General features: G+C 41.1%; 1 protein-coding gene across 1 annotated transcript in view; it reads right to left on the reverse strand.

Moving 5' to 3' along the window:
- The window catches only part of NOTCH2 (notch receptor 2), a 79,325-nt gene that overhangs the window by 17,513 nt on the left and 49,672 nt on the right, over positions 1-12,140 (reverse strand). Inside the window, exons 13-19 of the mRNA XM_072342830.1 lie at positions 11,359-11,551; positions 9,646-9,791; positions 8,358-8,477; positions 8,095-8,247; positions 5,137-5,365; positions 2,957-3,158; positions 76-229 (exon numbers count right to left, since the gene is read on the reverse strand). Coding sequence (XP_072198931.1) covers positions 76-229; positions 2,957-3,158; positions 5,137-5,365; positions 8,095-8,247; positions 8,358-8,477; positions 9,646-9,791; positions 11,359-11,551 — 1,197 coding nt within the window. The remainder of the gene's footprint in view (positions 1-75; positions 230-2,956; positions 3,159-5,136; positions 5,366-8,094; positions 8,248-8,357; positions 8,478-9,645; positions 9,792-11,358; positions 11,552-12,140) is intronic.

A 12,140-nucleotide genomic window follows, 5' to 3' on the forward strand; every position in this document is an offset into this window, starting at 1 on the left:
AGGTGTACAAGGAAAGGAAGCGTGGATTAATGATGGGAAATGTTTTTGATTAAAGCAGAGAGGATGCTTATTTACCCCTTTGCGAAGCTGCCACTTGACAGGAGACATTGGGCACGTCACAGTAAGCTCCAGTCCAGCCAGAAGGACAGTCACATCGAGTCTGGGCTCCACTTTGGAAACATGTGCCTTTATTCTTACAGGGAGACTTACTGCACAGATCCATAGGTGTCTAGAGAGGGAAAAATAGCCACAACATGATATATGGCAACATCAATAGGAAACACTGATCCAGAGTGTAAGTTCAAGAAGCAAAGTGAAAAAAAAGGCTCTGGTTCCAAGTAGCATTGGAAAGAAAGGGACAGTACTTGTGAAGTCTAAGCTAGGTTCTTCACTGACAATCCCAAGAGCTTGTATGTCTAGAAAGGCGTAGACCTGCAGGGAAGCAAACCCCAGGTGGCAGCACCATTTCATCACAGAGATGATCCTCACAGTTGCCACCCAGGGTTATCTGGCTGGCTGGGTTTGAGAAAACTCAGTTTTTATCTCCAAGCAGGCTTCTGTTTCCCCACTAGCAGGAAAGCTTCCAGCCATCAACAATAACATCTGTCCTTTCTTCTCACAAACTCCCTCCATCTTCACTGTTTTTTTTGAGAATAATAGATGTATTCCACACGTCGACCTTTGTTTTTCCTTTATGTCATTAGATAACATACCTGCTTTTGATCTCAGCTGCTCTAGTACAACCTCCCTGAATTCTTCCATCTTCTGAGATTCAAATGAAACCCCAGAACTGTTTTATAAGCTGACAATGGGCCAAGAGGGCAAAAACGTATCGTTTTTCCTGATTCCCTTAATAAAAACAAACGGTATCCAAACAGAGACTGACTTTTTTTAGCAAATCATCGTATGGAAGTGGAAAGGACTCAAAATAACTGTCTGACCTAATATAAACCAGCCACTAACCATCATTTCCTTTTCGAGCACTCAGCCTTCAAAGCAACGCAGCCATTTGATTGATTTCAAGCTGACTTGAGGGAAGGATGAGGTTTATAAAGTGAGTAGTATTGAATTTTGGCTGCAAAATGCCATTTCAGTTGCTGAAAGTTCTGCTTTTCAGATGCAAACCGCCTTCCCCACAAAAACTAAAGGAGAAAAATCTGTGCTTTCACAGGCAACCAAAAAGAAACTTGGAATTAAAGTTTTACCACATGCACTTCAGTGTGAAAAACACCAAGCTTCTTGCTTCTGTATTTCTAATGAGTAGCTGACTATTTTACATGCAAATTCCATAACTTATGAATCATTGTCTGATTCTGCTCTCCGTATTTAGCTTTGCTAATTAGGTCAAGCCAATTTTCCTCTAAGACAAGAACGACAGCGTCGCTGTGATCCACCACTCTCTCCAACACAGCTCTCAGGAACAGTTTTAAGTTTAGAAAGTTCAGATTTCTTGTGCAAAATGAGTAACACGAGATGATCAGGCTTCTCTGAGCGTAAAGCAAACAGGCCTTCTGGGAACCCACATTTAATTTGGGGACAGGAACATTAATCCTTTCCTCAAGTAAAAACAAAGCAATCTTAACAGAAGAGGAACTGCTGAACTTCACAGTACTTTACGATCCCTCTCAATACTAATTCTGCCAGTGAGGTTTACGTTGTGTGCCCAGAATGCATAATTAGGCTAGCAGAGGGGCTGCTTTTTTTTTACATCACTTCATTACTTTGCATTCACTTCCTCCATTAGAGGCAGACTTGACAATTTAATGTCTAGCAATGTACTTCTGGAAACGCACCTCCCCCACCACTGCTAAAATGCTTCCTCTAACAGCTCCTGTGTCACAAAGACACATCAGCACCAAAGAAAGTTTCAGAATCCTCACAGAATTCTCATGCTTTCCAGTAATTTCATACACACGCTGCTGTTCTGTTTTCAAGTGTCAGCACTCAGACTTCTTGCAAAGAAAGCCAACGCAGTGTTTGCTCTTCCAAAGCAAGATGCAGACTCAAATCGTTCTTGCTGTTTTGATAAGCGTAGGAAAAGAAATAATTCTAACTTGAAAAATGAAACAAGCACCGTGCTTCCACTACGCCAAGTGGTACAGCTTAGATCCAAGTATTTCTATACTTAGAACTGAGTATCGTGGCTGAAATGAGATGTATTAATTTTAAAAAAGAAACTGGAACGCTGTCAAGACACCATTTTCCCATTTAATCTGTAACTCATCTCTTGCAGTTTTTCTTTGCATACCTGGCAAGCAGTCAAATTCACACGAGTCCTTAACAGGTACTAGTCAGTCATTTACAGCAGGAGGTTGTGGCTTCTATGCTCACTGTGAAAAACGAAATCACCTGACCCTGTGTATGCAAGTAAGGCCAGAGCTTCTTATGGAAGCTGTGAACGGGACGATCACTGCAGTTACTGCTCTGAACCTTTCTGGCTATTTTTATTGGGGGAAAATATATATACAATCAACCTGGAAGAACTATATCCCTCTGTACAAAAGAGAGCAGTGAAATCCATGTGCTGCTAATGACACTGATATTCTTCCATTCAAGTAGCAGCCTGTTTTCCCCTCCGTATAAACACAGCGTTTTGTCTTAAATTGGGACAGTTTTATGTTTGGACAAAAAGCAGCATTTTCAAAGCTAACAGCTGTTCCTCGTTTAAGAAATCTTATCTAGAAAGTTGCATCGACACCCGTCCTCAAAAACAAATAAGCATTTTTCTCCTTCTTACAAGCAGACACTTCCAGATCTCCAGAGTTTTGAACAGAGGCATCTGCTCTGTTTTAGAGAGACAGTGGACTAAGTTTACCTTGGGCTAACAGGCTTATCAAAATAGAAGGAGAAATAGCACTTGCCATGTTTGGTACCTCACATCTAACCAGTAACCCCTGCTGTTGTATAGTTCAAACAACAACTGGCTGTGCAGAACAGACAAGGAATTACCACCCACCTGGCAGTTCTTCCCCGTGTAACCCAAAGGACATATGCATCGGTATGTGCCTAGGCTGTCCACACAAGACCCTTTGTTCAAGCAAGGGTGTGAATCGCACTCATTAATTTCCATGAGGCAGAAGGGCCCCGTAAAGCCCACTGGACACTGGCAGGTAAAGGAATTGATCCCATCCACGCAGGTACCTCCATTGAAACAAGAGCTGCAAGAGGGAGAGAGCAAAAGGAAAATGAGGCAAAATGCAATTAGCTCTTAGCACGGAAACATAACTGAAAAGAGACAGAAAACCAGATTACAGAATCATCCGTGCTCTGGTAAACCTTCACTAAAGAAGCATAAACCAGATAAAGTAATTCAGTGAGGCTCTATTTTATTGTACTCTACCTTTATGGGCAAAGAAAGTAAACCACAGTTTGAATGAGTCATTAGTAATGGAGTTAATTTCTCATTTAAAGAAATCTTCCCAGCTTCAGTGTTGCCACTGACAGCGCTGTACCAGGTAGCTTGCTCAAACTGACAGGTTATATGCAAACTGCATTACAAATTCTGACTGCATTACGAATTATGAGAAGCAGAACAATTTGCCTTTTTTTACTATTTTTTTTTACTTCAAAGGAATCAAAGGTATGTTTTCCCAAGGAAAAACTTCATGTAACATGCAAAACATGAGCATGCTCCTCATTGAAATACTGTGAAAGTACTGGCACTGCGAAACCCCTTCCTCTTCTCACGAGAACCTTCCTTCAGTCCTTGATTTGTAAAACTGCTCACATATGCACTGGCAGAATTCAGATCAAAGGAATTACCCCCCGCAACCTTCTTGATCATAAGGAATTCTACCAGAGTACACGTCCTACGGAGAAGTTAGTGGGAAAACTAGCAGAAGTGAAGCCTCATGCAAAATCAGCTCCTCGCCATTTTTTCCTCTATAGAAATGCCTGCCAGGAAACTCCTGCTCCTCTGAAAATCAATCTAGATCAGATTCAAGATGATCATCTTGATAAAGAGCACAACATGAATTCCTGCTCGTTATCTGTTTCAAGCACTGTGGAAGGGTACTTTCCATGGAAGAAGTGATTGAGTCATCTCCTTCAACTTTCAGCGCAAGTTTTAAGTACCTAAATTCTAACTGTCATTAAGTTAGAGCTGTGAACATCAACCTACTTATCAGAGCTGTCCTTATGCCTTGTGGACTGAATCCCACTTTAAAAGGAGCAAAAACTGCCTTTAAGGTTCATGGCAAAACAAAGAAGCCAGAGGAACTGTCAATCATTGGGCACGCTGCACTGAAATCAAGCACCCATCTCCAAAAGAAGAAGGAGCTTTTTCTCATAGGATGTTTCTCACACAAGACAAGGAAGAATCGTTTGAACCAAATTCAAATTAACCAACCATAATCACGCTCTTAAGTATAGCTCAGTAAATTTTGGCTGAGAAGGTGTGACTGGTTTAGCTTGGCAGACCAGGTTGAATTGCTACATCCCTCATTCATACCTGCACGACTGGTTTCTGTCCTGACTGATAAGGAAAACAAAACCAGGATGAACCTCAAGGAAGAACCAGGCGTTCTGCTCTAGAGCACCCAACACACTTGATTAAACAACTGCTGGGCAAATTAAACACACCCTCATCAGTGACACAAGATGTTAAACTACTTCCTCCCCCACGATTTCAATTTTATAAAAGATAGGAAAGACCTTTTCTTTGTGTACACAGAATGCATGAGAACAGCCAGAGCTTCACATTTAGGCACCTTATTTGTTTACTGTAACGAGACTGGAACAGATTTTTTTAATTATTTCAAGCTGTACTAGAAACTGCTTCCATCTGAGAATCTAAAGTTACTTCTCTGAATCCTGATGAAGCTTAACATAAACACGCAGAAAGATGATGGATACACAGATTTAACCCTCGGAGAGTTTTCGAAGATTACCAAGTGAACCAACTCAATAAGGATGAGCTATTGAGCATTTCAACTCAGTTCCTTACCTCCTCCTCAAAATTACCACTGCTTTTAATCTCAGTTTTTGAGCACTAAAAGGTCTCTTGGAAGATTAAAGAGTTCCAGCATAAAATGAGTGGATTTAGTTCTCCTCCTCATACCTTTTTAGCTTTCGTTACTTGCAGTTAATAACTCAACTCTGGCTTTCTAGCACAGCAGCACTGCAAAGTTATCTCACCTCTCGGTGCATTCATCGATGTTGTTCTCACAGTTGGTTCCCTCAAATCCAGGCTGACACTTGCATGTATAGCTGTTGACATAGTGGGTGCATGTGCCTCCGTTCCTGCAAGGTTCACTCAGACATTCATTGGTATCTGTTTGACATTTATCTCCATGAAATCCAGGTAGGCAGATGCATGAGAAGGAGTTTATCCCATCCACACACGAAGCTCCATTTTGGCAAGGATCTAAGACAGAAGCATTAACTTAGTGCTAAAGTGGGTAACAATAAAAACCAAGGCCTATGGTAGCAACCTTTAGAAAAAAAATGTATGACCCTGTCCAGGGAGTAACAGGTAAACAAGCTTTTCTGAGACACTGTATGGAAGAGATAACCACAAAGCTTCACCAATACTGAATGCACAAGGAGGTGTGGATTGGGCCTACACGTTTATCTCCCAGGATTTGTTGAATCAAAAGCAACAAAACCAGCCCCAAAGCCTCTCATTTTAAAATTCAAGCTCTGCTCTTTTGCCAAATGCCTACCAAGAAGAAAATACAAACAGCTCAGTAACCCTTTCTTCTCCCTTCTTTGTCCAGACACTCCTCAGCACATGTCCAGGCACTCCTCAACACATGGGAGAACCTGTGTGATTACTTCTAAGCATGCAAGTAATCCGGTCAAATCCAACGTGTGTGTGGAAATTAGTATATGTATGAGTACTTCTGCATAATTAAGTGCTTGGCATTCTCCCCAGTATCAAAGGCTGACTGAGGAAAGGCTGGTGGAGAAGCCCAAATTTCATACTCAACCTTGATTTCTCCTCACCTCTGCAATTCTGAGCATTTTCTTCATTGCTATCACGATCTTTTTAGCTGGGCATCACCTGGTGTGTTTTTTTCCTGTCTCAGTTACTCCCTGCTACTGCATTCCTTTTACTTCCACAAGCACCAGTCTGCCATCATTCAGCAGTTTCTTCCTACTTTGCTCCTTCCACTTTAAGAACCACAATCCTATGTCAGATACTGCCTTGGAAGCCAGCTTTCTTTTCTAGTCAGGCTTCCCTAGTTCAAAAGCTTGCATACGTAAAGGCAGAGAGGGAAATGGGCAAGAGGGAGGAAAACAGAAAGGTTACTGAGCAGTTTTTATGATCGAAGACTATCCTCAAGCACTACTAAATACAACCTTCAAAACGCAAATAAACTCCGCCAAAAACCTGCAGTTCAACACAAGTGCGAGATCATTCTGTTCACTGGTAAATGAAGAAAACAGATGAGAAAGGTAATTAAAGCTCACTTACTGACTGAGAAATGTGCTCACATGATAAAAATTTTTGTTCTGAGACAGACACCTGCATTCATTTAAAGGTCATCTGACTACTGCAGAGAAAAAGCATGCTCAAAGCAGGACCCCTGGCAGCTGGAAAATGTTGTGTCTGTGGCAGCCAGCCACTTATGAGTGAAGCCAAAATTAATGTTCCGTGCCACACATTTACTGACAGAGAAAGCAGACTGGAGTATCAACTTTTCAATAAGTTTTTGTTATTGGAGGGTTTATTTGCTTCATAGATTAAAGACACTTGGCTCAAGCCATGGAAGGTTTTTGTTATGCTAAATGAAATCAGCTGCAGCAGTAATCTGAAATTCCTCCTCAACCTCATGGGTGTGCTACATAACAGACAGCACTGGATCGACCTCAACACAGAGATTTTCCAGCTGTTAAAGAAAGAACGAACACTTAAAATGTTTGTATCTTCAGATATCCACACAAAACAACTGTATAAAACTGAGCAGGGCAAGCCACAGCTTCATTGGTTTCAATAAATGAAGCTTTGGATGAACGCACCAGTGCCACTTTTTGTACTCTCCCTGTTTTCTCAGAAAGAGGCAAGGAAAAGCTCAGGCTAAGCCAGATGTGTTAGAAATTCTTCCAGCAGTGCTGCTTTGGGGCTCTCTCACGGTACCTTTTGCTCTTGTACTTGTTTGGATCCTTCCCCACAGCAGTCACCAATGTAAATTTTCTCAATGCAAAACATGACTTTTTGAATTCACACCTAAAGCCTGTGAGGTTTTGGTTTCTTTTGAGGCTATTCCAATAAAAATGAAAGTTATTCCTTTTTTTTCTCTTGCATTTTTCTTTTTTTCCAAGGACAGCCAATTGAAATATATATATATATATGTACATATATATATAAATATACACACACAACATGGTGAACAACTCCGAAGTTTGATAAAGCACTCTGCAATAGTATCAGATGAGCTTTTAAACACAGGACACTTTTCAGGAGACTGATTTTATCTGATGATGACACAGAATATGCCAACAAGAACAAGCAGCCAGTATGTGCTTGGTTTCCCTTGTAAACAGCACTGTCAGGGGCATGAAGTGAACACTTGCTCTCTTAAATGACCTCAAGAGTCATCACTGTACGGCTTACCCTCCTGCAGCTGATCTCTACTCTGGAATACGGCACCTTCCTGCTGCTTAATTTGCTTCCAAATACGGATTAACTGGAACAGCAACAGGACCCACTCTTTCCAGAATATTAATGTCAGACAAATACATTTCAAGAAGGACTGCTGTGTCTCAGATTCCCACCACACCTCAATCAAGCTTACCTTTGAAACACAGATAAAGTCTGCAAAGTTACTTTATGAATTAAAATTCCAGGCAGCCACAATTATCCATTTAACAGTGCTCCTTATTAAAGCATGGAAATAATAAGGATGGCTGCAAGTTAAAAAACTGAAAATAACTCCTATTATCAGTTAGAATATATTTCTAGCAACTGAATGTAATGGATTTTCCCTGCCGTACACATGCAAGTATTAAAAGGCTGAGGTTTTGAGGTGGTTGGGTTTTTTTTCCCTTCTTGGTAAGAGCTTACAAAGGAACTTTTAAGTACCTGCTGAAGAGCAAAGCAGAATTACTTCTGTGTCAAAGGGGAAAACAGAACAATCCGCTAATACTCACTAGACAGGCAGTCATCTATGTTACTGTCACAGTCTCCTCCAGTGAAGCCTGGACGACATTCACACAGGTAACTGCCTTGAATATTATGGCACAAAGCGTGATTTTTGCAGGGTTTTGAGAGACATTCATCAATATCCACTGTACATCTCTCCCCTGAAAAACAGAGAGTGCAGAAGTAAGACCTCTCATTATGTCAGTGACCAAAAGGCTCGATGCCAACACAGCTGAGCGCTAGAAGTACTGTATGTTCCCAGCCACATTACCTTCCCAGCCAGGGGCACACTGGCAGGTGTAGCCTTCGGAATCAGGAGATTCTTGGCAAATACCTGAGTTCTCACAGGGATCAGGGGAACACGGTGCAACCACTACCTGGCAGTTCACACCTGGAGTGCAGAAGGGGAAAAAACAGGAGAATATACAGCTAAGAGTTTTTGTGCTTTTCAGAAGAACAAAAAAGAGATCGCAGCCTGCATTGTTATCCTACACAGCAGTGGGTGACATTCCAGTATGTGAAAAATCTTAGAAGAAAGAGATCAGAATACTCCTCACAGGCTCAGCAGATAGACATGGTAATTCCAATTAAGTTAATTTGAGCGCAGTGACAAACTCATTGCACTGAGCCATACAGGGATGTGGGGAAGCCAATGGCTGTATAATTCCAGCCTGTGAAGACTGATGCCTTCAAGCCTGCTTGCAGAGAAGACACAGTAAGTGAGAAAGGTATAAAGAAGCAGCTACTACTGCTTTGGCCTTCTTCAGCACCTTTTCCTGTTCCAATTACACCTTTTTATTTGCTCCTCTTCTTACTTTACATTACCATTGCCCTACCCAGTTCCAGCATTTCCTTCTTTCTGGTGAAGTTGTTGTAAAGCTATTGTTAAAAGAGCTCAAGACTTAGCGATCTATTTATCCACTAGGCCAAATTTTTACACAGTGCCACTACCAAGCATAACTTTCTCATTAAAAGATTATGGTATCACTTTCAGGCGAGCTGCAGATTCAATAGATTGTTGCCTGTGCAACGCACATATTTTGTGGAATAAGATGAACTCAGTCACTGCACTGCAAGCCTAAACGCTTTCAGGCAACAGTTACTGTATTATGAATTTTTATCTCTTTTAAGTACTTTTCTCGGACTTTGATATCTTCAAGAAAGAATTATCCTTCCAAATAACTTTTATTTCCCCACTGAATTGTTTCCACGCTTAAGAAAACTGATGTGATCTGGATGGCACCAAAATTCCAATAACGTCCCTTCAGTTCCCAGTGAATTTATATAGATTATATAGATTAGTTTAACGTTCTTACAAAGTAAATTAAGCTGAACTGCAATTAGGACACTTCTTAATAGGTTCAAACAAGGCTCAAGTACAATCTTAGAAAGCATTCTATACTGCTGTTTCACATCTATATTCAACTGGAATTCAATCTCATATAACCAAGGCATCTTCCTACTTGATTCCTATTTCCACAAGGTTTAATGAAAATATGAAAATGACATTAAAAATGCAGTGAAGTGAAAAGGAAAAGGACAAAACTCTGAATTTTCACCTTTGAATCCTTTCCTACAGGTACATCTATATCCATTCAGCAGATCCTCACAAGTTCCTCCATTTTGGCACGGGTTTGATTTACATTCGTTCCCTTCTGTTGAACAGTAATCTCCTACCCAGCCTGGGTCACAGACGCATTTGTACCTTTCAAAGGCAAAAGCAACAGGAATTTGAGAGCATTTTGAAATAACTCCACTCCAAAATACTGAAAATAAACCACCCTTAAAAACACACTTCCCTCCTTCTGTTTTGGTAAGACCATCTCAACACAATTAAAAAGAAAACAAAAGAATTACAGAAAGTGGAGTGAAAAAGCAGGTTGCAAAGATGAACAGACTAATTTAATACCACGCAGTGGTTACAAATGAAAACAGGTAGTTGGGAGCAGCAGCAATTTACTCCATCATGTTTCAAATCTGAAGTGGAGCAGCTCTCCACCCATATGGCCCAAAGACTTCCTGAGCCACCCAGTGCTCCAGTCACACAAAATGTATGCTGGCCTCTTTCTCCATCATGCAGTCAACACTTAGTTTATCTCACCCCAAGTATAAGGTACACATGGAAAGAAACAACACAGGTCAGCCTTCCTGTCAGCTCCAAGAAAGCACTGAATCCTGCCCTACTGCAGTGGCAAAACCCTTCCTTGCAAAGTGCTGACAACACTTTCCAGGTGGAAAGCCACTGCTACCCCTGGACCAATTGGGAAGTTTCAAACTATGACCTTGTTCATCCCTTCACTTATCTGCTCCACAGCCCCTGTGCTCCCACAGCCCACGTCATTCATTCATCACAGATTCATCCCGAACAAAAAAAGAGGTCTTGATTCAAGGCTCACAAAGTCAGCATTTGGTCTTCCTGGATGGGATGATACAGCAACAACTGCTGCCATCAGAATGGCCAGAAAAATCTTTCTTTTTTTTTTCTCTCAGGCTTGCAACAGTGTGACTAAAGCTGATTAAATCTGCCTTGGATATGCTGTTCTTAAGACAACCACTGCTCAACAATAAATCTCCTAATCTCGAGAAAGCTGATAGAGGAAACAGTCAGAGGCAACTGCATTCCATCAACTTACCAACTGAAACAGGATGCCTTGTTTGGAACAAAGCAACAAAACACCAACCATCAGCTTTTTCCATAAAAGCGAATGACTGAGATGGAGGATACAAACATCTCAGTTCTACCTTCTTCTTGACTTTTCATCCTGAGCTCCTTTTCCGAGCCTTGAATTACCACCTGTGTGCAACTGGTTGTTACACCAAAGTTTCCCCACTTGATCTTCCAAAACTGCCCTGCCTCCTAGTTTTCTGAGTTATCTGCTTGTTCCTTCACGCAGACTATTTGGGTAGCAATAATGGCTCTACTCACAAACACACCCTCCGCACTCGACACTTTAGACTCTGATGAAGTATCTGCTGTTTTCCAATAGTTTCAATTGGAACCATCTCTTTATTTCAATTGCATTCACCCCATTAGATTGAACTACTGAACTGATGGTGTCCATGCAGGGCATAAAAACTCATGCTGATACAGCACCAAGTGCAGCTGGAGAATACAGGTCTACACCTTACTGTGATTATTTCATGGCCAGCAAATAAATAATCTGAGAAATTAAAATTCAGAAACCTCTAATCAAGGCAAAATTGGGGCGGTGGGTGCAGGGAAGAAAGTATAAAAGGCAGTAGATACATTTGATGCTACAGTAAGGACTTACCCACTAACAATGTGTGTGCAGTTGCCATGTACGCAGGGATTACTGAGACAGCCATCTGCCTGTGATTGACAGTGAGGGTGATGGTAACCTTCAGGACATACACACCGAAAGCCATTGACTTCATTTATACACGTTCCACCATTATTGCAGGGGTTGGATGCACATTCGTCAATATCCACGTTACAACGTGGGCCTAAAAAAATACAAACCAAACCAAAACATTCCTTATTAAGACACATTTCTTCTATGAACATTTGCCCTGCAAGTCTGTAAGACCATGTGGTTGAGACAACTCTGTAAAGCTGAAGCAGAGGTATGGATCTCACATGCTCAAATGGCTTTAACTGAAGACACAGAATGTTTCTGCAGCTGGAAAACAACACTTTACTCAACAAGCATTTACAAACCACTCAAGAATGTCAACAGAGCTGCACTGAAAAAAACAGTAATTAATATTCAATTTCACTTTTGGAAAGCAAAAATCATTCAACTGCATTGCATTTGGAACAAACCTCTCGAGCTCCACTTGTCAAAGCCCTTCTCTTCTGCGCTAAATTTACCTACTTTCTGAACAACCAATGCTGCCATACCGTCTGTAGTAAATATAGGTCTCGTGGTTCATTGCGTAAAAGGAACTCTAAATAACACCGTATCCTGTTTTGCCTCCTCTCTTTACAGTGTGTGCCAGAATTGCAAAATCCTGTAAGTACTGAATGTGTGAGGCTGCGAAGCTACAGAGAACGAGTACTGAAGTTGATGAATATTTCTAACATATAGAAAGC

The sequence above is a fragment of the Excalfactoria chinensis genome, chromosome 8 (genome assembly GCF_039878825.1).
Source record: "Excalfactoria chinensis isolate bCotChi1 chromosome 8, bCotChi1.hap2, whole genome shotgun sequence".
NCBI lineage: Eukaryota > Metazoa > Chordata > Aves > Galliformes > Phasianidae > Excalfactoria > Excalfactoria chinensis.